Source organism: Notothenia rossii (genome assembly GCF_949606895.1).
Source record: "Notothenia rossii genome assembly, chromosome: 9".
In the NCBI taxonomy this organism is placed as follows: Eukaryota; Metazoa; Chordata; class Actinopteri; order Perciformes; family Nototheniidae; genus Notothenia; species Notothenia rossii.
Window position 1 is genome coordinate 67,359,841 of NC_136907.1, and position 25,536 is coordinate 67,385,376.

Sequence of the window (25,536 nt, forward strand, 5' to 3'; positions counted from 1 at the left end):
GACTGGTACAACTTAATTGTTTTTTGTAATAATTAAAAACTGAGCACATACTCACTTTGAGAAGCTGTTCCTAACATTTAGCATTAAACCCTAAAAACGTGTTTTATAAATTATTTTAAAAGTTTGGAAATTAATAAATGTATTAATTTATTGTTCAAGATACACTGCAAAAATAAAGAGCAATTACATCTCAATTAACAATTAAAGGACTATATTGTAATGTTAGCAAAAATACTCCCTTTCGTTTTAACAGTGAAGATTGGTCAGTGTAGTAAATAAGAAACTTCCACTAGCAGTAATTTAGCCGAGCTTAGCATGCATTCTTAACAACATTTAGCAAGGACGATTCTGCTACTGGGCAAGGAATATCCAGAATCAAATCAAATCAAGTTTTATTTATATAGCACATTTCTAAACGATTTTTGGTCGAGCCAAAGTGCTGTACATATAATAAAAATAGCCTACAGTAGAGACACTTTACAGCTAATACAACAGCACAGATTATTCAGAATATCAGTATGAGAAAAACGACACCCTCTGTCCTTAGACCCTCACATCGTACAAGGAAAAACTTATGGAGAAAACCCACAGTTTAAAGGGAAAAAATGGGAGAAACCTCAGGGAGAGCAACAGAGGACCTGCTCGAGTAGCACAGAACATACTGTAACACCTTGTTGTTTGCACAATTCGGATTAAAACAACTTGATATTGTAACCTTTAAAGCACGGTTAGCTGTTCCCAGTCTTTATGCAAAGCTAAGCTAACCAGCTGCTAGCTTTAGCTTGACATTGACATGAAAGTGATAGGCTATCAGTCTTTTCACATCTTATTCTCTACAATAAATCATATTATCTCATTATCATGTGCCAATCATATCTAAATCTCATCAAGACTATTATTGGGTTTGAACTCAATTCACAAATAATATGTGAATAAAAAGACAGCTGCAAATGTGCTTGGAGGTTGCTGGTGGAGTGTGACATGAGGCATGCTAGTCACTTCGACATGTCGGGATGGATTAGGCATGATCATGGTGGTCAGATGTGCAGCACGCCTCTTATCTGAGAGAGACCTAATGTATGACTGCTGTGCCCTGCATTAGCATGTACATGCCATCCAGCGTTGTTATATTATAAGCCTTTAACATCTTTCACAAGCTCCTGGTCGGCGCCTTCATTTCTCAATAGTAGCAATTGTGTATGTCTTCGACAACTGAAAATGGACTTTTATCAAAACCATGAAAAGTTGGGACAATACCACACGGGGAAATGGACTGTGACTAGTGGGAATGGTCAACAAAGGCTTTTGTGTTCTCAGCCTTGAAGAAAACATTTTTAATGATGTGTTTCATTCACAAGGGGGTAGCGTTTTGAGGGTCAGATTATTCAATGTGACCACAATGCACTGGGGTTAAAGAGAATGTAATATGATTGGTTTGGCTTTGGAACCCAAAATCCCTCTCCGAACAATCAGCAGGGAAATGACAGTAACCACAATAGGATAAAGTAGATGTTGGGGTCTGCTGGAAAATACTGCCCTTAAGAAACCCATAAATACACAAATACACTCGAGCAGGATCTGCTTCGCCTTTCAATCCCACCCTCAGGAAAGCCACAGGGAGGACAAAGGAAAGAGGAAAGTTAAAAATCAACTTACATTAAACATTGAACTGCCTGACCACTGCTCCGAATTTTATTTATTTTTTAAAAGGCGAAACAGCCTCCTCCTTCTATCTTTTTATTTTATTATTTTATTTAGCATGAAGGTCGTTCTGGAAGAGTGAACATCATCAATCACATTCAGAACAAATCACCAATCACTTTCAATCAAGACAACACGGCAGCCTTCACACTCACACTCTCACACTTTGATTTATGTTTCTGTGGCTGGCTTCACTGTTGACTCTCACAGTTCCTGCTACACTTTATATTTTGTGTCGATTTATTTCTACCTCCATCAATCCAGAATTGTTTCAGGTCCTCTTCCTACATCTTATCGTCACCCTTTTCATTGAGTGTTATATTTCATGTACTTTAACCCCACGGGGGATTAATGGCACTTCACATTAAAACTCTTGTCCCAACTGGAATTCATTGTGTTGCCCCCTCAATAACTGAGCCTATTCTGACAAATGAAACCATTTTGCGCTGTTAAATGGCATCGACATTCTTTGAACTCTGAGAAATTATTTGTAGGGAGTGGAAAATCCAAACAATTGGAGAACCAATCAAGGCTAATGAAGTGGGACCCTGCCATCACGGGAGGCCGTCAAAATCTCTCGTATCCTACTTGATTAGCTTTCTATAGTGTTGCTAAGCAATACATTCTGGTCAATATACTCAAACCATGATGGGCAGGCCTGTGGATTTGTATCTGTTGTCGATACAAAAATCAAACAGCAATACTGTAACCCCCCTTTCTTAAATCTAGTATTGCATGACAAAATCACTATGTGGTTAAAGAAGAAAAAACGATAGACAAAATTGAGTGATTGAGTGATTAAAGATACCCTCGCAGCAAAAAGTGCTCTGCGGCAAAAAGAAAAACCTGCAATAGGATTAACAATTGTGATATTTCCTTTTAGCTTTCTTATCTTGAACCATGCTGTGTGGCTGCAGTCAGTCCACTGTTTTGCTGCAGACGGTAATATCCAAACAATAATGTCATATTGTCTGTCATGACACTTGTTACAGACGTGCATGGGCCCTTGCTGATGAATACTTCTGATGTTGTGGTCTTTTTACTTCTATTATATATTTTTTTCAGATTAATTCACCACACTAAGCTTTATTGTCCACGGAGGGCAATTCTGGTGCAGCAGAGACATCACACATATTGCACAATGTTAACATGCTAAACTTCAATGTTGAACGTGGTGACCCTGCATAATAACCATGTTATCATTGTCATTGTTCCCACTTTACAAAAGCATATTGTTTCTCTACTCACCAGGAACCTTCTGCGTTGACTTGTTGTTCTCCTCACACTTCTGTTTGGCTCTGAACAAAAGGCCTATCTGCTCGTCTCTCGTCAGCACATCATCTGCGTAAGCCTGGAAAATTTGAAAATGACATTGAGTTAATAAACGGAACATTTGAGTTTGAATGGCAGTGAGGTGCAAGACTCATGTAGTAAACCCTGAGGTCTACCATGGAACAACATCATTAAGCAATATTGACATTTTTTACACATCCAAAGAGGCTTTGACATTAAGACTCAACAACTGGTGATGCCTGATGGATCTGAAACAATGGAACTTGTCTCTTATAGAATATAAACAAGTAGGACAATGTGATCGAATCAACAGGGAAACTTTGTTACCAAATTATTATTATCATTATGATCAATGAGCAGATCTTTTAATCATGACTGACACTGATTCAACAACGATATATGCATTATCTAAAAAAAAAATGTGGTATTGAATTGAGTTGATTTTGATACATTGAACTTATAATTTACGACATTTCTTCGATCTCCCTTTCTAGAGATCATCATTGTAATTTTCCTAGAAACTGCGTCACAGACACTAATGTTAATGCTCTCATCAGTTGGCCATCGGCTCAAATTGTGCTACCTCATTTGGCAATAGATATTCACTTAACAGACAACATATTTGAGATTGTTACTTTTTACTAGACTTCTCTTAACCTTACTGACTGTAACTCAATGCTAGATTGATAACTTTTGATATCTCCAGACATGATTTTCTCTTCACAGCTGCTTCAAAACCCTCCAGCCATGGGTTTCCTCATCTTTGGTCACAGTGCTGCAGGCAACACGATCTGAATCTGGTTTCATTCTGTGAAATATTCTTGAAAATGTACACTGCTGACATTTTTTTTTTTTGGAATATGAGGGGAAAGCAACAGTTATATAAACAGTTTCCATTTCACTCTTTGTTTATAGTCCCAGTTTGTATTCCTGTGGTTGTAACAACTGTGTGGTCATTAATCGAACTCGACAAATGTATAACACAAACAAACACACTTTTATTTTCCTAAAATGTTCTCACTCTATACGTCTCAGCTTTTGAACATTGTGTTAGAGAGTGTCGTGGAACCTCAGGTGTGGTTTTTCCAGTCATGAAAATATGTTCCATACTAATAGGTCACATCGCCTGGCTCTCTGTTTCTCTGAGGATCACTCTTGGGCATGACAAATGTGATTTTATTGAAAACGAACACATTCATTCTTTTAGTGTGACAAGAAAAGAGGAAATAAAAACATAGAAATTCAAGCCTAGTTCTGAAACTAAAGCATGGATCAGCGCACAAGTCACGACCGTCTGTTATAAGGGGGTTTTCATGGTGCTTTGAGCCAATACTGCAGCGAAATGAGATGTGAAAACACAAACGAACGTGTATGCCATACAATATGCCTGGAGGTATGGCTAAAAAAAAACTCCTAGTCTTATCTTTTTGGTTCAGTGATGCAGAGCAAACAGTACAAACTAAAGACAGACGTTTGCTCACAGCAAACCTGGCTGCTGCTATGTAGAAATCTAATTCTGCTCACAGGTTTTACAATGAGACAGGGAAATATGTTGACAAGCGGCAATTTAGTCCCAACATCCGAAGAAAAGAAAAAAAGAGACAGACTGAGTGAAGTGATTACGTCCATACACAGATACAAATAACTGAATTGAATATGTTCTTAGAATATAATTCTCCTATTCAGGCTTTCTGTAACTACAATGTGGTGCGGATGATTTGTCCATTTCTCCCTTGTTCATTTCAATCTTTCCAACATGATTATTTTGTTAGATATGTGCATATGAGATGTTTTCTATCTGTGTTTTTGGTCGATTTAACAGCAAATCTTATCACATTTTATCTAAATTCTCTCAAATATAAAAAATATAAATACCCTTGTTGGAGCTGTTTCATAACTTATTATGTTTTTTGAATTATTACTACATTGTAGCGTTTGATTTGAAGCCGGTGAAGTTGGAAAAGTACATCACATTTGCATTTAAAGTACAGAACTGGATTTAATACCAGTATATATTTTAGTTAATGCATGATTATTGTTGCACCATTGAAATGCTGGTACAGTTATTGTAGTTATGTACTACTACACCAAGCAGGATGTATAGTTCTACAGTTGGCTGCAACCAATGACCTGAACACCATCTCTTTTGCAGCAAAGCAAAGTTTACTTTCTTCCAGACTTTTTAAGTTCTCTCTAGAGCCTGTTTAAAGTCCACAGTAAGCTGCAGAGGAACTTCTAAATCTGCGAGCTGAGAGAAAAAGTAATTTGGGAACAAAGACGTATACATTGTCTCTGATGCAAGCGCGTCATTTTGTAAGCTTAAAATGATACTGTAAATACCAAGCTGTCGTGGATTTGCTGCACACAAAACCATACTACCTCAATCCATCAACATTTTCACTACTCTCAGTCCTGAAATAAGGATGTCCAGTCCGAACGTTGAATAAGGTTACAGAATGAAGACGTTTATGGCTCTGCACAGTAAACAACCACAGATGGAACAACATTTGACCGCAGGCGAACAAGGATAGATACTACCTGTTTACTGTATACTAAGCCAATATAGAATATTCCACTGAACGCTGCTGAGGCGGTCACACTATTTTCATCTGAATAACCGGCTGGTGTTACTTAAGGTGAAAAGCTGAACCAACAGGAAACCATAAACAGTAAATCTGGATGGTAACTGCTCTGAAAGGACAAGTGTCATTATCGTCAAAGCATATAAAGAACAGTATGAGTAGTTTGGCAGTTTTGTAATTGTGCATTTTCAACTCTTGAATTTGAAACATCAAGCTCTTATTATGTTATAGATCAGTCATTTATATTATATGATGAATTTTCTCACTTCAGTCAAACACTTCAAAGTGAAGTGATATGTTTATTACACTTCACTTACATTTTCATTTTTGTACACGAGTCTTTTTCTTTCACAAACCTGTCTAGTAAAGCGGCCGTTCCAACACATTACCAACACATTTCTTAACCTTTCTAGGTCAGTTGGAACCCCTGTAGAACATTCAACTAAAATGAGGCGGGGACTTTTGCGGTTTCTAACCCTTAAAAAAGAGGGACATTTATGTCTTTATCTGAAGACGCCATCTCACACAGACATAGTAGAGTATCATTTACCATTTTAAGAAGAGAATCCTGTAATAAGTGTGCCCCCTGATTATTTCTGAAAACTAGTCCTCCTCTCCTGGCGAGACTCCAAACCTCCAAAGTAAACATTTACAGGGAGAAACATTGACATTCTTATTTACTGCATTTCACTCAAAACAGTAATCTTTTTGTCAAATACTTTTTGCATGTGTGCCAAAATGAAAATTTGAAAAATACACGCCATGTGTGTTTTCATCACCGGTCGCTAGAATACAAACGCCACTTGAATAAACCACACGTTTCTATTTGTCTTCGCAAACTGCAGCTTGATGACTTAGACTGAAACGCGCTGCAAGGATATAAGACCAATATTGAGAGAACTGTTTTTAGGCTTGTGTGCAAGACAGTGTTGAACCACTATGGCTAAATACTGACACTACAGTATATAGCATGTGATTGAAGGAACATTTATAGTTCTAATTCCAGCATTTGGTTTCTATATTATTTTAGTAACTTACAGTTGTATTTACTTAAAAAGGTTCAGCTTGACTGGTCCCATATATACAGTGTTTATTTGTAGATTTGTGATTATTTATAAGTAAAAAATACATGTATTTGAATGGAGTCACGTAGATAGACGGCATGCATACATGGAGTGGAGACACTGAGTTTCCGGTACATTACCAACAGTCTTGATTGTGGACAGCCTTGCGCTTTTTCTTTTTTCAAGAAAGTTGTGGTTGACCAAAGTCATTTCCTGAAATGCCCTACTGTGAATAAGAGAGCGAAATGCTGGAACTCGTAAGGTAGACATTCAATAGGGAGCACAAAGCTAAAAAGTTGAGAGTTTAAATGATCGGTAAAAGCTCCACTGAGTTTAAAGGCGTGCAATGATCTATCAGCCATGGATTGCAAGTCAAACACACCCTATAGATCATATTAGTAGTATCACAGACCTACTCTTAACACAAAAAAACTACACTACTGAACAAAACCCTAAATCAAAAACTCATATCAAACCAGATTAAAAAAAAAAATCATGACAGCAAAGTATTCTGTGATTAAAAGTCTGTCAAATTAAAAAGAAAACGTCTCATTATCGTGGTGGTGTGGATCGTTAAAATCACCCGCAGCATATTTCCACGTCTGAACACAGAAACAATGCAGCATCTTGATAATGAAATGCCTGCTTGCTGGCGAATATACTTGCAATAGCTGAATAATTTAAACTGATAAATTAATGAATCTAAGGACTCTTTTAACTACAACATGACATGAATATTACAAAATATAATTGTAATGCAACTAACTGAATGATTACTGAAAATGGTGGATTACATTTTTTTTCATGACTGTTATTGAAGGCTCCATGAAGCATACATTATAGGAGGTAGTTATCTATAATGTATGAGAAAAACATGCACGTCATACAGTATGTCACAATCAAGGGAATATCCTTGAGACTCTCAATTAAAGACATCAAGATTAGTAAATGATGACAAATATATAACCATAAACTGAATGATTGCTTTCTAAACTCTCAAGCCACTGTGGCCTAATGGTGCCACGGTGAGAACAGTTGTAGGACAAGGAACATATTACATTTGTCCTTTTGTATTGGAACCATGGGAATAGGAGATAAGTTCATTTGTAAACTGAAAGGGCAGATTGATGGTGGCACTAGAGGACTACTAGAAGTCGAAAAGCTGCCTCTCTCAGTCAGCCACTGGCAGAGAGCCAAGACAACAGTCTGGGTTTAGACAGCTTCTTCATCTTCATCTCCAGCGTTACAAAATCGATGTTTTGGAACCAACAGCAGAAATTGCCTTGAGGTGTGATACAACAGAAAAATCCCTGAACACTAATAAAGATAAATTGATGTTCAATTTGTCTCAATACCAACAACGGAGCTTAATCTTTAAGTCTATCGACTGACTGCGCCCTGAATCAATCATACATAACACATCACCACTGCAGAGGAACAGTCTGTGCATTTTTCAAATGTAATTTCATAAAGTCAAATAAGTCCTGTCTGCAGCTGAATGGAAAATGGCAGATTTCTTTGCAAATGTGATCTTATTTTGACATCTTTCTTAAATGTTCTCCCTATTGATGGATGTGTTTACCGACATATGTTATGTGAGATTTGCCGTCTCTGGGAATGTTTCCTTTTTACACGGTCAATTTCAACATATTTAAAAAACACCAAAGTGGCATTAACTTTTCAAACTGTGTTTTGATTGTCAACAAAAAACCTCTGATTGCAACTTATTTTTATCTGGAAACACAAACTTATACATTTTCCTTAACGACTCCAAACCCCCCCAATAATGTCTCCCTCTGTGAGCTGATTCCTCAGTGAGGATGAGATTTTTAGGTAAATGTGCATATAAAGTGAGACTTTCCTTTCCAGATCACACTTCATCACATAGATGATAAATAATATACAGATAATATTTACTCTGGTCACTGTAAAGCGCCTCTATTATGGATATACAGTCCAATGTTTGTTTAATGTACTTGTTTTGGTCATTTGCCATTCTTTGCACCATTGGCTAACATTCATTTCCTTGTTGTTGGCATGTATTCAAAATTTGATCTCCAGGGCTTTTGGACTTTCCTGTATGTTTTTCTCCACAAAATAGGAGGGTCTACGAAAATTATATCTCTGCTGAATCTTGTTTTTAATGGCCAGCGTACTATCTGGAAAAAACATGAATATGTTACTTTTGACATATTGCACCGCATGAATGTTTTAGCGGATGAGGTTCCTGGATATTATAAACTCTATGAGTCAGTGCCACTCCTCTTCAACTGTGCAATTTGCATTTGATGATAAAAACCACAAACCACAAGACTGGTTGTCCTTTGGAAATGCTTGCAGACCACATTCTGACTTGAAGCAGCATTTAGTTCCTAATTATACCCTGCTCTGGTCATAAGCCTGAAGAACAGCACTTTTGTCCTTGATGGAAACATTGTGTGTGCTCTAAAAGGCAGCATACAGCCGAGATAGCTCTGATTGGGTGGTTCTCCCACATACAAAAAAGAAATGTTTTGCATTACATAAGGGATTAAGTACACATGAGCAATAAAGCAATGCAAATAAAGCATTTTAATTTTCATTAAAAGCTTAAAGACTACTGCTTATGCAACAATCAAATGCACCGGAAAACTCATAATATCTTAATGGATTTTTCAAATTGTTGACTAATAATACTTGTGGCAGACTGCAAGCAGGACAAAGGGTTACAATAAATGTAAATGGAGTCATTTTTTTTATATAGATTATAAGGATCATAGGTTAAAAATACATTTCTAAATGGAATTATAATCCTTAGAGCTTTTTTTTTCTCATATATAACAGACGGTGTTCTCTACACACACTGTAGTATTAATGGCAAATGATACCATACCAGTCACTGCTTGGCAACCTCAGGAATAATCCTCTAAATCACAGCCACTAAAGATAAAACATGAGAGGATGTCATGTTGGCATGAAAACACCATCATTTATTGATGGTAAACATTGACTCAAAAAACACATTCAATATTAATTATTTACAAAATATTTGCAAATTGCCTTTTCATACAGTTCTTGTGAAAATGAAAATAGGTGAGTTCACAAAAAGTAGGTCTATGTGATATTTATAAGGATTGACAGCAGGTACTTTCTAATGGACTCATCTATTTTTAAATGACACTTTCACCAAAATACACTCTGATAAAAGAAAACACTGCAAGTCTCTCAGTGGTCTTTTTCTTTTTTACAAGAAAGGTTTCATCAATGAATGATGAAAGTGAGGCCAGGTGGACTTAATGGTTCAGGTGCTGTGTATCCAATGCGTCTGAACTGAAAGAAATTCAGTTCATTCCCATTAGCGTCTTTGTGGCAGCCACAAATGTTTCTTTGCCTTCAATTAACAACAACCATTTGCATAACCTTGTTCCAGTTTTGGAGCCCGCAATCTCACTGTCATCATTATAACGAATTGCTCAAAGCCAATTTTTCAATTCATATACCATTTTGTTTAACAAGACAAAGCCAAAGTGTCATTACAGAGAAGCACTTTAACAAGTCCAAATGGATGTGAGTATCGGCCACCATCAGTATTCTCGGCACGTAGATCAAACTGCTGCTCGCTCTCGCTGCTCATGAAAACCCAATAGAGACTACAACATAATCAATGATGATACTTTCAATTCACAATATAATCTAGGGCAGGGGGTCATGGAGGCAGTCTGTTTGCATCATCAAACACTCCAAGTGATGCTCGATTTACTAAAAGTGGTGCTGGAGTTTTGACCTCCTTTTCCCTTCTCCATGCAGCTTTGAAGAAGTTATGCCAGAAACCCCGACTCTGCCTCTACTGTTTGTCTGTTTTTCAGCAGGATTACAAAACATCTATTAGCCGGATTTACAAAAGCCTGTTGAAGGATGTAGCATGGACCAACAAAGACCTTTCGTTATGCCTTATCTTTGATGTTTTAGTTTAGTGATTCGAAGATGCTCCTTTGGGCTTGTGTGTTTTTTCACAATTTTGACATAGATTCATCAGTAATGAAAATAATTGTAAGTTGCAGCCCTATAACTACCACAGCCGGTCATTCTGGATGATCTTGTGCTTTTAAGTCACAGCTCAGCGAGTGATTTTGACGACATAATGATCAAACTAAAGTCAACGAACCAGAAAGCTATGTGGAACTGCCTGTCCAAGAGTCCACACAAATACAGGGAAAACTGGTGCGCAGTGGGGGCCTCTGGGTATAATATTTAACCAGTTTGACCGGTAGGAGTGAACACAATGAAGCACACTTTGAAGCCAGAAGCAAATGCTTGTCCTTGTGACCTTAGGAACCTGATGAAAATAATTTCCGTAGCAAGTATGTTGTGGGCCATTACTAGCAAGAGCCGAGCACAACAGAGCAATCAGTGCTGCAGACGTTTAACATTTGAGTGAAGAAGGAGCTGAGTACAAAAAAGGTGACACATGTAGAGGCAATCAGCCCCTTATCAATGTCGACCAAAGGGGCACTATGCAGCCTGCTGCTCGCTAACAACTAGGGCAAGGACAATGTTTTCCCCTAATTGTTACAGCCTCCCCAATAAAGCTTCTAAATTGTAGACAAATTAGGCACCGTTTAAGCACCCCAAGGTGTCCCTCATTTTCCACTAATATTCAACCCTTTTGATTTGCTTATTGAAGTGGCTGCTGAGAGTGAACCTTTGCACTTGGTCACCTTGATTGAGGTGCTTTGTAGAGGACTACTTAAACTCATCAAGCAAGGTCAGTCATCTCTCTAATTATTTATTTAACAGAAAAGAAAATGAATAACACTCCAGTTTAATAACTGACAACCTTATTATTATTATTATTATTATTAGTTTATGTATGTATTCATTTTTTAGAACAAAACCATAATGTTGATCAATTCAGTTTAACATATTAATTGTTATCATAGGGTTCATTTTTGTGCTGAACAATAGAAAAACATTATATAACATGACTGTAATTACTATGACCTTCAAAGTGATATTTACTATTTGCGTTGTAGCCTCTTTCCTTAAAGCACTGCTGAGGGCTTAATTTAAATAACACGCAACATAATTTCCAGTGTGACTTCAAGGGAAAAGCCTTCACAAGAAATACAGTAAGTCCATTTGAAAACACAAGATATTAAGGAAGATTATATAAAAATCACATTGTAGACATTGTAGTGTGTTTTCCATAGGGTGTTTTTTATCATTGTATTTGTCAAAGACTGCTCACAAGTCAGCTTGCTCTATAAAAAGATGTTCTTGCACAAATCTGATTACATAAAGCCACTAAATGATGTGCTGAGCCATTAATGGATTAACTCCAAAGATACATACATATCACTGCGTTTAAGGATTGAATACATATCAGAGACACAAATGTTGATGCATCCATTTGAGGATGCTCAGACTGTCTAGTGCACTGAGGGAAATGTAAGCACACATGGACAACACTGTTCACGGTGTGCTCCAACTGAGAGGCCTGCAAGCGGCCTGTCAGCGTGAGCTTTCCACTTACTACAGGGTCACTGGTGCTGAGGCCTTTGAACCATGCTTTTATTTGACTGAAAATTGCTGGAACTGGGTAAAAGGCAGAGTCTGTAACGAAAGGCAAACAGTTTGCACGGATGAGAAAAGCGCAAGTTGATATCACACATTCAGCTTACTGTTAACACAGCCGTTACTCAGTCAAAGAGAATTAGCTCTGCACATAGTACACAAACAATGAGCACTAACACAAAATCGTCTTTATGGACTGCATTTTAAAAATATGTTTTTTTCCCAGTGTATCAAGGTGTTGCTCTCACTCTAACCAAGTATATTTCAATCTAAGTAATATACTCTTAATTCATGGGTTAACACTGTGGTGAACTGAAGTGGACCAGATTATTAGCACATAATAAGAGCATAAAGCACCCGATTTCTGAGCATTTTCTCATTTGCATAATTGTTAGCAAGCAATCAATTTCAAATGTTCCCAGGGGAACCAAAAAAGTGCCTCAGCACAAACTGAAACCAGGCGACTGTAGCTTGCAGACAGAAATTAGCTTCCTTGGCCCATTATCAAAATTCTTCAAGACATCATTTCAGCAGAATCAAAAATATCCTCTTTTCCATTTGCTACATCGTCTTCCTTGTGAAAACCTGGTGCCTTCATTACCCACAATGCAAGTTCAGTGGTGATGGATTAAATTGTGTTATGCTAGTAGCAGCTAATGTAGCTTTGAGTTGATAACCTGCAGCCAATATGAGGAGTGAGCTACCGAGTTCTGTTAATCTTAGGCTAATTCTTTCTAGCTCCACACCACCACATTTGTTTTTGTTTTTAAATTGTGTTTAAAATAGTTGGCTGCCCCGGCCATACAGTATGTGACTCAAGTGTCATCAATTCAGCCCATTAACCTGAGTTTGTGCAGCCCCTCTTGAATCACAAAATGCTTTTAGATTTTTTTTTCTCGCATATGTAGTAGTGCTCTCCAAGACCTGTAACATACTAAACACTTTTGGTTACCTTTAAGTAGTCATTTTGAACATGGGATAATTAACACAAAACTTGGAAGTCTTTTAAACTGATGTAGCAGCCTCCTTTATTACAGTACAGGCCGAATCTATAATTAATCGGCTTTTACAATTATTTACTGTAGCCTTTATGATACATATTATCCCTGAAAAAAATCGTTAATAACTAATAAATATGAATTTATTCAACAGAGAACTATTGTTCTTTCAATAACTGCATTGCCACATCACATCAACAATAAGGTCTTATTGCAGAGTTGAAGCCAGAAATAAGCATAAGAGTGACCTTTTATGTTTTCAATTACATATTGAAACTCAACAATAAACCACACAATACATAAAGCTGCAAATCCACTGCCTACATTTCAAACATTGCCTCGAACACAATGCCTCTAAAGAACCGAGTACATAACACCATGCACTGTGTGAATGGTGTTATGCACAAATTCATTAATGTGCTTTTATTGTGCACATTTTGAAGCACTGGTTATGATTGTTCAAAAAATAACTTCACAAGCAAACATTAAACCACAACAACATGAACATAGACATAGTACATTTAATCAACCAACATTGCATGGTTTAATAGTTAATTAACCTTTTCGCTAATCCACTCATTCATTAATAATAACTAGCCACAGGATATATAGGGCTATAGGGAAAGACACAGGGGCATTTTGGACAATGAGCAATATCTTCTAATGATGCAGGAAGAACTTGTGCAAAAGGTATGCGATATCATTAAGAGTTAATTATCTATCTGACCTTTGATACATTAATGTTAATTAACATTATACCCACTAATGTCAGTCACAAATATAAATGTAATTCCTGTAGATCAGGGTTGTCCAAACTACGGCCAGGGGGCAATTTTGAAACGGCCATCAGCGAATTCAAAAAGTATAATGAAATATGGCCCACAAATGAAACTTGTGCTTCTCTTATATTGTACTTCTCCAATATATATGTAAACATATATTACACAGTAGTATTCATGAATTAATAAGCCAAATGTCTCAAATACATTCAGTCAATTCAAGTTGAAAACTATATCTAACAAATCTAAGTTGATAAGAAAAAAGCCTAATGACTTATTTACATAACAAGCTTGAAATATACCCTTCCTGTTTCCCTTTATTATAAGCAATCTGAGGCTCCTTTTTCTAAGGGATGAGCTGCCAACAAAATATAAGAAACCCTATGGAGATCTGTGATGCAGGCTGTTTTTTTTCATAAAGCATATTCAAGTAACAAGCATAATTTACCTACATTTGATTGATTTTGCTGACTTACAACTTAAAGGGGACCTATCATGCAAAATGTACTTTTTTATGTCTTTTATACATACATATGTGTCCCCGGTGTGTCGGGGAACTCACGCAGCGTCAGAAAATAAAACCCTCTCTCTTTTCCTGCGTACCCAAATCTCTAAAAACGGGGGTACAACGGAGCTGATCCAGATTTGCGTCCGATATGACGTAATATCGGAAATGTGGACCCACGGCCCTATCAGAAACGTTGCTATCAGAAACAATGCCCGGCTGTTTTGGACGTAATATGGTCGGTGTTTATATTAGCATTGCTAACACTCAGAGCTAACCTGTACTGGAGAGCATGTGTGTGAAGAAGCAGGAAATAAAAAGGAACTCACCTTGTGGTATAACAGGCAAGAGAGAAAGCCTTTGAGCTCCATACTGTTTCAGAAATAATCCTTGATAATCCATGATATGGCGTTTCATCACGGCAGTATTTAGTTTAGACAGTAGCTGCCGGGTCCCGCATGAGCTCCTCCCCCTCCTTTTTTGTTATCAATTTCCTTTTTTTTGTAAAGCTTTATACCCAAAATCAGCACTTTTGAAACAGGAAGTGAAATAGAGGGATATGAGGCATGGCTAGAATGGGTGATCTGTTTGGTATTTTGAGCAAAACACTTCATAGACATGTTTTTTATATATCTGAGAGATGCTATATTGCCTAAAAATAGCATGATAGGTGCACTTTAACTTATGAGGCAATATACCTCACCAGTGAGGGGCACAGCCCTTCGTATATTTTTATGTATCTGGCCCTCAGTGAAAAAAGTTTGGAAAACCCTGCTGTAGATCATTACAAGTTTATTTATACCGAATACTTTAACCTCTTTAAGATCTGCAAAAAACGTAACTTTGCTTCCACATTCAGGGTTTGCTCTCATTGGCTCACACGTTAAATGTCAAGCAGCTCTACTTCCCCTGTACTTATTGCTGGAAAATCTGGATCTGTGAACTGCATACTTACAAACCCATAAGGCCCAGAGTTTTGCAATGAAACTAATAAAGGTCCTTTTAAGAAATGCGGACTCCTCTCAGCCATATGCCATGTGCCAGGGGAGTATTCCTGGCCCAGATCTGAGCTGCTTTCAAATCACGTAAACAACTGGATCAGATGTATGAAATCTTGCACTTAAAATGTTTTTGTTTTTACAGGATAAACGGATTGGTTAACATTGGAGTTTGATTTGATATTTTTTGTGGTTGTTTTGCCATATATTCAATAAGACAATACCATTCCTGCCCCTGATAATGTAAGTAATTGAATTGTGTACAAACTCAATTGGTGTTGCATTTAGGAGGGTAGAACGAGTCTCGCTGCTTCTGTAAACTTGAAACTCAATCCCTTCACCAACAGCGGGGGTTGGGCTGAGCAGAAACGTAGGTCAACGACAAAGGCATCTACATTTCTGAGAATTTTCACATGTCAACTCAACTGAGGTTCTCGGAGATTCCAAGCATATTGCCGGCAAGGAAGTCTGCACCACAATATTGATACAGCAGGTAAGTGATGAGGAAGGGCCACATAAGAAGAAAACGTATCAAAGCACTGGCAATCAATCACCAGCCTCCACCTTTTAGAATTGTTGAGTTACAATATACTGCTATTCCAGCCAATTTCTTATTGCAATGCTTGAGTTAAAAAAATCTTGATATTGGACGTTATAAAATGTAGATTACCTTATCAAAGCCAGACAGAAGAGAGGCAGTCTATAACTCTGAAATATTTGATAAAAATAGCCAGGTTTTCAACTTGAACGAGATAGCCGTATCCCACTTGGGAATTGTCCATCGGCACGTAACAACTAATTGAATTCATGGCATGTCCAAAATAAGGGAAAGAAAATGTGTGTGTGAGCTATTATGTCAGATGTTGTTTGATAAAACATCTTTGGCCTCATTAATTTGCCTCCTCTGTTTCACTGATCTTTGTCAAAGTGCTTTTTAAGATGCGTCACTCACAGGATTATTGAGTACTAGGAAGCTGATTTAAATGCATCATTAAGTCGTCAAGGTTACAAGATATAAAAAGGCATAGAAGAAAGGGAAAAATATGTTGTTGCCAACAACCAAAACTTATAACGTACACACAGTCAAACTATTTATGAATGCTGAAGTTCATAGAGCAGAGACACATCATTAAGGAATCTGTTAGAAGTGAAACTTTTTTCAGTGAAGTGTCAAAGTTGGTATTGAGTTACACATACTCTTCCATCTTTCAAGAGGAAAGCTAAGGGGAAAAAAAAAGCAGAGGTCAGGGTAAGTCAAGAAAACAAAGCCCTTTCCTGAGTCAAACAACAGCCATGGTATAACCTTACCATGCTGGTGAAACTGAAGACTCCCCTATTAACACACGTTATGAGTCTGACTCACAGACCCACTCAAAACTGAGCTATGTGTCAGTCAATACACAAAAAAAGATACCTGTGCCACAGGATGTATGACTTTCTATGTAAAAGTTCAAGTAATTAGATTATTCTGCAATTATCTCAGGAATCCTCTCAGCAACTGTAAAGCTCTGCAGTGAAAAACACAGCATAATGACATGTGTGTTGAAAAGTATTTTCCCAATACAAGTTGCCTCTGTGAGCTCAATCCCAGACTAATCCCAGGGAAAATTCAGACAACATGTTAACTGACCAGTGACGACAGAAGTGACTCACAATCTACAGCATGCAGCAGCTGATTACAGAGTTTACACCTCCATGCTGCTTAAATCCACATAACGCGCTGTAAAACTAAATTGCAAAACAGGATGTCTCAAGTCTGCCAACCACATAAATCTCATTTGGAGAGAGAAAATTACATTTTAACCAAGGTGGTACCATCTGTGCACTAAAATAGCCTCTCTTACACCCTTCAGCGTTTGAAAACCCCTGCTGATTTCAATTTATCCACAGTCCTTTACGGGCAATTACATGATACTCTCAAAGCAGAGGGAGTAAACTGTTTTTTTTCTGGTGTGTTTTCGATGATGTGACGTTTCAACTCGAGCCATTAGTGCAAGTGTCTGCAGACCGTCACCGCAGAGCTGCAAGCTTTCTGTGGTTTTAAGCCCTTTCCATAAGTACACCTCAAACACGACTTTAAAAGCTTTCACGACCTGTTGTCCCCTTTCACACCTGCTAATTCACATCAAGCTTGTGGAGATGATCAATATATGTCAATTCGGAGAAAAAACTTTAATATAGACAAATGACAGACCCAAGACCAGTGGGATAAATAATTTCATCAAAATGAGTTATTTTATGGCGCTTTTCCACTGCAGGGCCTCGCACGGCTTAGTACGGTATAGTTAGGCCTTGGTAGGCCAGGCTCACTTTTATGCTGCGTTTCCATTACAGTTTAGGAACTGGGGTAGTATCTATAGTAACGCAGTGTAGGCGGTAGGGATGCCAGTGATTATTCGATTATTCGAATATTCGTTTCAGTCTCCATAATCGAATATTATTTTAAAAAAACCAATTTTATTTATATATTTTTTTATTATTATTTATGTTTTTTTTATTTTTTCTGGCTCAGTTTCAACCAAAATATAGACTAATGCTAATAATAGTAATAGTATTAATAATTGTAAATTGCCATTGGTCACACCACCAGTTTGTTTTACTGTAAACTTGGAGGTAGCCTGCGTGCAGAGCAGACTAAAGCTGCAGCACGCTACACACCGACCCCCACCGCCACCCCCCCTCTCCCTCATACGTGCGACTAAAGATGAACAAAGCGGCAGGTAAAAAGAGTTCCTCCTCGTGGAACTACTTTGAACTTACAAGTCCAAAGGAAGTTAAATGCAAGCTCTGCGAAAAGACGTCGGTCTATCACAGCTCAACCTCAACAATGCGTTCGCATTTGAGTGCGAAGCACGCAAAAGAGGTTACAGAGAAAGACGCTGCGCTGCTGCGCATAGCGCATCTCCAAATAAAGGCAATGACAGGCACTTTAGAAAATAACAAAAAATAAAACCAACATCATGTTGGTCTATTTGTCGTTTATTTTATTTTGTTTGTACTGTTAAACATGTTCCAGTAAAGAAAACAACGGAATTCCTTTTGTCTGAGTTTTTTTTTTTTAACCCTAGTAGGCGGAGCCGTGACGTCATCTTCAATGCGAACCACAGAAAACCAACATCAGCCGTTAGCTGTTAGCCCTCACAGCTCACAGCTCCTCATATCTGTTCAGAAACTAGACAAAAGTTAAACAAGTACAAACCACAGACTGTCTGTGTCATGGCGAATACAGTCGCTGGTTTATTTATGTCTGTATAGGTCGTTGTTGTGAGTGTGGACGGTCGGAGCATATTCTGCGTTAGCTTAGCCAAATCTCCATTCAGAAAACACGCATTTTTTTCGCCTGCCGTCTGTCTGCAGACTTGTCAAAGCATTAATTCATGGTTTTTACTAACCAGTATCAGTATGTTGTTACTTCAGCATCATTTTGAAACGTGTATTAGAACTAAATCCCTGTCAAATATGTTCATTTTGTTGTAGTTGCCAGCGATTCTCTCGCTAGTTTAGCATACTCAGCCGGTTGTTGGCCCGGAAAGAACCTCGATTTTGGAGATGCAACCAAATACGAGCCGGGCACGGCACGGCACGCTTAAACTGTGCTCCGCGCTGTAGTGGAAATGTGCCATTAGAGAGCTTAAACATACGCAAGCAGCGAACATGAAGAATTGAGACTGTCAGCTTTTCAAAAGGGCTATAATTTGAAATGTTTGGCATGATGTGAAACTGTGTGTTAATTCTTTCAAGCCACTTGTTAAGAAACAATCATAAAATTGTACAATCAGTGGACTGCCACCACCTGATATAACAGTGTGTTATATTGTTTTCTACATTTCTACACAATGGGAAAAGGGCATAAACGATGATAGACGGACACAATACCGGTACAACCAGACATCAACTTTTTGTATTTCGTCTTCGACAGAAATCTCTTTCCGACATTTTGAATTGAGGCCAGACAATGAGGTACACGTAACAAACACTAATTAAAGTGCTCCATATAACCAGAACCTGCACATGGGAAACACAGTGGTGATGGATAGAAATCATAACTCCATGCCTTATCAAAGCTATAATGAAAATGTGTCATCCTTTTCCCACTTGAAGGATTAGTATCATACAAATAATTATCAGCCTATAAACCAATATGTCAAAGCTACCTAGGGGCAAGATCTAAGCTCACTGCCGGTTTGTTTGTGAAGTATAATAATACACACAAACCAGGACTGTCAAAAAACTGTACAAAAGACTACAAATAAACCAATAACAGTAATGGATAGTAAGATTTAAGAGGTGCTGCAATTATTTATGTTTATATTATTTGTTTAATATTACGGTTATTGTTAATTCCAAGGTATCACAACACCTCTAATATGATATATCCAAACAACCAAGGAAGCATAGAGTCACCAAATCGAATTGATAATGATTGTTTTTACTTGATTCCCCCCTAGTCAAAGATATGACCTTTCAAAGAATATAGCAGTCATTGCTCATAATGCATTCATTCAAGAGTGTATGACAGCATTTCGAAGAGGTCTCTTATTTGCGCATAATTGTAGATTATCAATTAATATTCTGTCTGCTTGTTTCTTTCTTTCGTGGTGTGGATTTCGTGTATTCCCATGACCAGATGGCATGTCCTGCATTGGCCTGGTTTGTAGCTTCCCGCCTGGGGAAGAGCTCACATTTGCTCAAGCTAATCAACAATTAGCAATCCGCTCCACAGATCTTCAGCTGCTAAAGTTGAACTAACTTGATAAAGTCATAAATAGACTGTTCATTGTCTTTGATAGAAGTGGGGCTGGGCTCTGATTGGTAAATTAACATGACATTTAGTGCAAAAGTGACCCGTAAAAGCCTTTGTGATGTTCAATAATCCCATTGGAGATAGGTCCAGCCAAGCGTAAAAGCACAACACTAATGGATTTCTTCAAAAGAAGCCTCAACTGTAAAATGTGTTAATTGGGCGTAAAATCCTTGCAATAGCACAACAATTTATATTTGTATGAAATGTTATTGTGTTTATTTCATGAATAAAGCATGTCTTAATGGGGTAAGAGAGAGAATTAAGATCAAGACTACGACCACAGGGTTTCAACTCCATGAATAAATGCAACGCATTAAAGGTAAATTACCAATAGGATTCAATAAGGGTTCACAAGAGAAATTGCAAGTCATTGCAAATGAGGCTCACTGATGTGGCCAGAATTAATTTTACAATAATAACGCAGCATTATTAAAGCACTTATTTTACTATATATTTAACTATAGTTTTAAAAATGAAAGCAAAAAAAAAAAAATGTACATCTCATATCCCCCATTAAGTCAAATGCATTTTTAAAAAAATCAATTTTTTTCTCTTCTGTATTTGAGATTTAAAATATTTGTTTTATGATGGAAAATGTTGCACATTATGTTTACAATGAAAGACACAGACAATGAAAATAATAGTTAATTAAAAAAAATCACTCAGCCTTTCAGTGTAGGGTCAACTGAATTATCTTTCATTAGGAAAGTCCATGGTGATTAACTGCATGATTCTGCAGAGATCAAGTGATTAAAAGTGAATACATTTAAGGAGATGCTTCATTTCATGCTTCTTCAGGCACACATGCAAACTCCCAAAAGTGGGAAAGAAATTATAATAATTCCTACAAGAGATCAGTTAAAAAGCCCTGCAAAAATAAATTATAATATAGGAGCACGTTTCACAAATGCACCAACATGAATTAGTGGGAAGTAATCTGCTGGCCCTAATTACCACAGACAGATTGAGACGAGATTATCCTGCACTCTAATCTGTGTTATGAAATTCCATAGAGGGTTATTTGGCTAAAGCTACTCAGAAGTGTTATTCTGGGGGGGACTCTGTGTGCTTTTTAGGGCCAATTAAATGTTAAGCCTTTTGAATGATACTTTGAAGAGAAAAAATATATTTTTTAAAGATATATTTGCCTGTTATGCCACATCCTCTACTTTTTCATCAATTTTGATGAAACTGTAAACTTCTATTGTAATGTTGTTAGATGTTAAGGTCCAGCACAACATAGATACTTAAAGGTGACCTATCATGCAAAATGCACTTTTGTACGTCTTTTATACATGAATATGTGTCCCAGGTGTTCCAGGAAACTCACCAAGTGTCAGAAAACAGAACCCTCTCTATTTTCCTCCATACCCAAATCTCTAAAAAAGGGGCTGCAACGGATCTGATACAGACTGATCCAGATTTGAGCACTTCTATGACGTCACAGAAGTGGCGCTATGGCTATTGGGCCAGCTCCACCAATCAGGAGGGGACAGCCACGGACATTGCCGTTCGAAAGCGCTGGAGACGCTGTAGTACATATGCCAGGCCTGTAGATGGTGCTGTTCTCACAGAATCAGCCAATGAAAAGACAGTGTTAAATTGAGCGAAATGAGGAATGGCTAAAATGCATGATCTGTTTGGTATTTTGAAAAATGAAAAGTATAAATATGCCTTTTATAGGTATGGTCCTACACTATATTATTCAAATATAGCATGATAGGTCCACTTTAATCAAGACATTCCCGCCACGTTGAGGAACTAAGCCACTGTTTCTGGGCTAATGTCGCTAATGTCATTAACAGATATTTTCCACATGGAGTCAAACTGGTAAAAACTGCCTTGTGCACTACAAGACATGACAGCATTTACAGTGCTGACATAATGCTTGGCTATGGTAGACAGATACAACTCCTTCCAGTCAGGAATCAGACACGTGAAAGTCATCACGGGGCAAAACACAGTCATGAGGGAGAAATTAAACGCTCACAAAGGATCCTAAATCAGCGCTTCCGCTTACAACATGTAATAACTGAATACGTGAGGCAGCCAGTCACGCTGAACAAAGGCTCTGTGATGAGGAGCTTTGTCTGGGAGCTGTCACTGCAACAGGCCAGCTGAGATGAAAAACACAATGCAGACCCAACTAATTCATAGTGTTGTGCTGGTGAAAATTGGCATTAATGACAGGATATATTATTTATAGTAGGCTACATGCTGAGCTTCTGGAAAATGACACAGCCATTTAGTTTGACAACTATGTCTCAATTTAAAATGTAAACTTTATTTTAACCGAGACACACACTTTCCACGCACAGCTTAAGCTTTCAGGGAAATCTACCGTTTGGTCACAGTTTGATGAGAAAATTACTTTTTTTTGCAGAGAGGAAGACTGAGCAAACACCAGTGTAAAAACGGGTAAACACCATGGACAAACACAGCCTTTTAACGACTAAATGTTGAATCAGCTATAAATACACAGCAATGTTATAATTGTTTTCCTCTGCCATCTAAACCAATGAGCCTAGAGGTCCACTGCGGTACAGTGATGGACCACATCACTGGGAAAATGCACTGTACCTCAGAGCCTGGGCGAACTGCCTGTTGAATGCACAACAGCCACCGCCAAAACACACACAGAACCAACTTGGTGTGCTGTCTGCCTGTGTGCCTGTGTGTCTGTGTGTCTGTGTGTGTGTGTGTGTGTGTGTGTGTGTGTGTGTGTGTGTGTGTGTGTGTGTGTGTGTGTGTGTGTGTGTGTGTGTGTGTGCGTGTGCGTGTGCGTGTGCGTGTGCGTGTGTGTGGGTGTGGGTGTGGGTGTGGTGTGTGTGTGTGTGTGTGTGTGTGTGTGTGTGTGTGTGTGTGTGTGTGTGTGTGTGTGTGTGTGTGTGTGGCAGGCCCTCTGGATACAGCTATTTCAATATTTGAAAGCGCAATTATAAATCACAATGTTGGGCAAGAAAATAATTACAGCTGTGCATCAGAGAGGTGAACATGTTCAGGAGCTGCTGCATTTAGGAATTAAATGCAACTGCAAAATTGCTTTGGTTCAGTCAGGTGCGAGCTTAAATCAATTTGTAGTTAACACGAAGCCATGCTTATTACATAAACTAGGTTACCAGGCGCTGATTTCCACAAACACTGTGTTGTTGTAACAGTGGGGAGATGGATTTAATGGAAGTGTGATCATTAATTGCAGCAGCTTGTGTCAGGAGCCTTATTAACCCCTACAGTCAATATGTCAATAAGTGTGTCAATAAACAAAACGCCAACACTCTAATAACATGGATTTACAACAACTCCAGATTAGTATGACAGCAATTTGCTACAACGCTTTGCTTTTCTGTCCATCTATTATTGTACACCTTGCAAAAGCATGCTACCTTTTATTTGCAAGAGATGCAGATTCCATTAACATCAGTCAATTTTGTAAATGCATTCAGTTTTTTTCTTATTAAAAATGAATGTGGCATTATATTTTCTTCAGCATCTCTTTTATGAAATGCTGCTCTCAGTGACGTGTGCACAGATGAGGCACCGCTGGAACAGTTATTTTTGATAAAACAGTCAAATAAAATGTTGCATGGTTGTATAATAACACAATATAAAATGACTTACCAGGCATAAAGTGCTGAGAAGTGAGATGAGAAGGAAGTCCAGGTTGTGGAGCAGAGAGGATCCCATCGCTGACCTGAGACAGCTCTACCTCCAAGAGTCCTCGTGGGGTTCACTCACAGGATGATGATGCTCGGATGATATTTGTTATTATGTTTAACTCTCTTCAAAGTAGAGCGAGTTGTATTTCTTCACTCCATCTGGCCTCTCGATGCTTAGGACGGCTTGTGAAATCATAACTCTGTAATCGCCTCGCTCTGCCCTCGATTTAATTTCCTTTAATCTACTATATGCTCAGGCTCAGCCCGTTCTCTTTATTTCTCTGCATCTGTCTTTTTTTTCCTCTTCTGAAATTACATCCACATGTCAGAACTATTTATGTCGCTCTCGCTCTGCGGTGGGAAGTTCAAATGATTCTTTGTAGGGAAGAAACCAACGCTGTATTTTTAGGTCTTTTAAATTTCCTCCCAGACTAACTTAAACACTTCAGTATGGAGCTGTGCGGTTTATGGATTATTCCAGTCCACTCTTCCAAGTGTTAGATCAGTGTTGGGCACAAACAATCCCGAAATGTATCACTCCATCACCAGTCGCTGTGGGATTTTACTATTTGATTCTCTCATGTCCCCATCAACGCAGTCACAGAGCCGTCTATCGAGCAGAGAGTCTCAGACAGATTTACATTTACCAATACAAACAAATCCTGTCACAGAGCAGAGCGTGAAATTATTAACTTTTCATAGATCTGTTGGCTTGATTTGCGTAAATCGACTATAGTAACGCACTGTCGCGCTTCACTTTTCTTATTTCTGACTCAAGAAAACCCAACATGGAAATGTGTCATTTCATGTTAACAGGAAACGACGTTTAACTAACACAATTTAGCGTGGCAGTGACACGGGAACTGAATGTATGAAAGTCACACACGGGCACAGTTTACGAATGTTACAACAAAAAAAAACTCAGAGAAAGACAGAAACGCCAACTTGGCTTCAAGAAGCTCTACTTACTACACCGAGAAAAGCCAAATTCTCCCTGACGGATTGACAGTTCGTACACGCCTGAGTGTTTCTGAAACACAAAAGTTGAAGTTTCTCGTGTTGGGAAGCGTCTCCAGATGTGGCAGGAGGCAGGTCGTGTTCAGTAGTGAGTATGTGGATGGCAGCGGAGGGGAGGCGGAGAGGAGGCAGGTAAAGGCTTCTGATTGGTGCGCACTCTCTTACGTTGGAATAAACCACGACTCCGAAATGACATATTTTCTCACCCCTCAAACAAACTCTACATTCAACAGATCGCAGGGCCTTTGCCAAACCACTTTTTCCCCCTGCAGTCTCTCAAAAGTTGCATCTAGTAGGATTGGATTACCGAGACATAATGCAGGAGACGTCCGTTTTTATCGAAGGCTCTATACGGTTCCTTAAGTAATTTTTGAGCATTTACACATTTCTGAAGTATGGAAATAAACAGTGGACGGTTTGACATGTGTAGAGTTTGTGCACAGTTTCAGGGAAGTACAAACATTTAATAAAAAGTGATTCATAACATTTTGTTGATCATGAACAGTTGTATTTAACTCTTATTTATTCACATTGGCTTTAATTCCTTCTCAAACAGACCTTACTGTTGTATGTGTAATAATAAGCA

At 38.1% G+C, this 25,536-nt stretch overlaps 1 protein-coding gene across 1 annotated transcript in view; it reads right to left on the reverse strand.

The window, feature by feature from the left end:
- Positions 1 to 24,982, reverse strand: part of pth1r (parathyroid hormone 1 receptor) — a 44,058-nt gene extending 19,076 nt beyond the window's left edge. The window contains exons 1-2 of the mRNA XM_079650083.1: positions 23,896 to 24,982; positions 2,950 to 3,052 (exon numbers count right to left, since the gene is read on the reverse strand). Of these exons, the coding sequence (XP_079506209.1) occupies positions 2,950 to 3,052; positions 23,896 to 23,961 (169 nt within the window). The 5' untranslated portion in view covers positions 23,962 to 24,982. The remainder of the gene's footprint in view (positions 1 to 2,949; positions 3,053 to 23,895) is intronic.
- Positions 24,983 to 25,536: the final 554 nt, after the last annotated feature.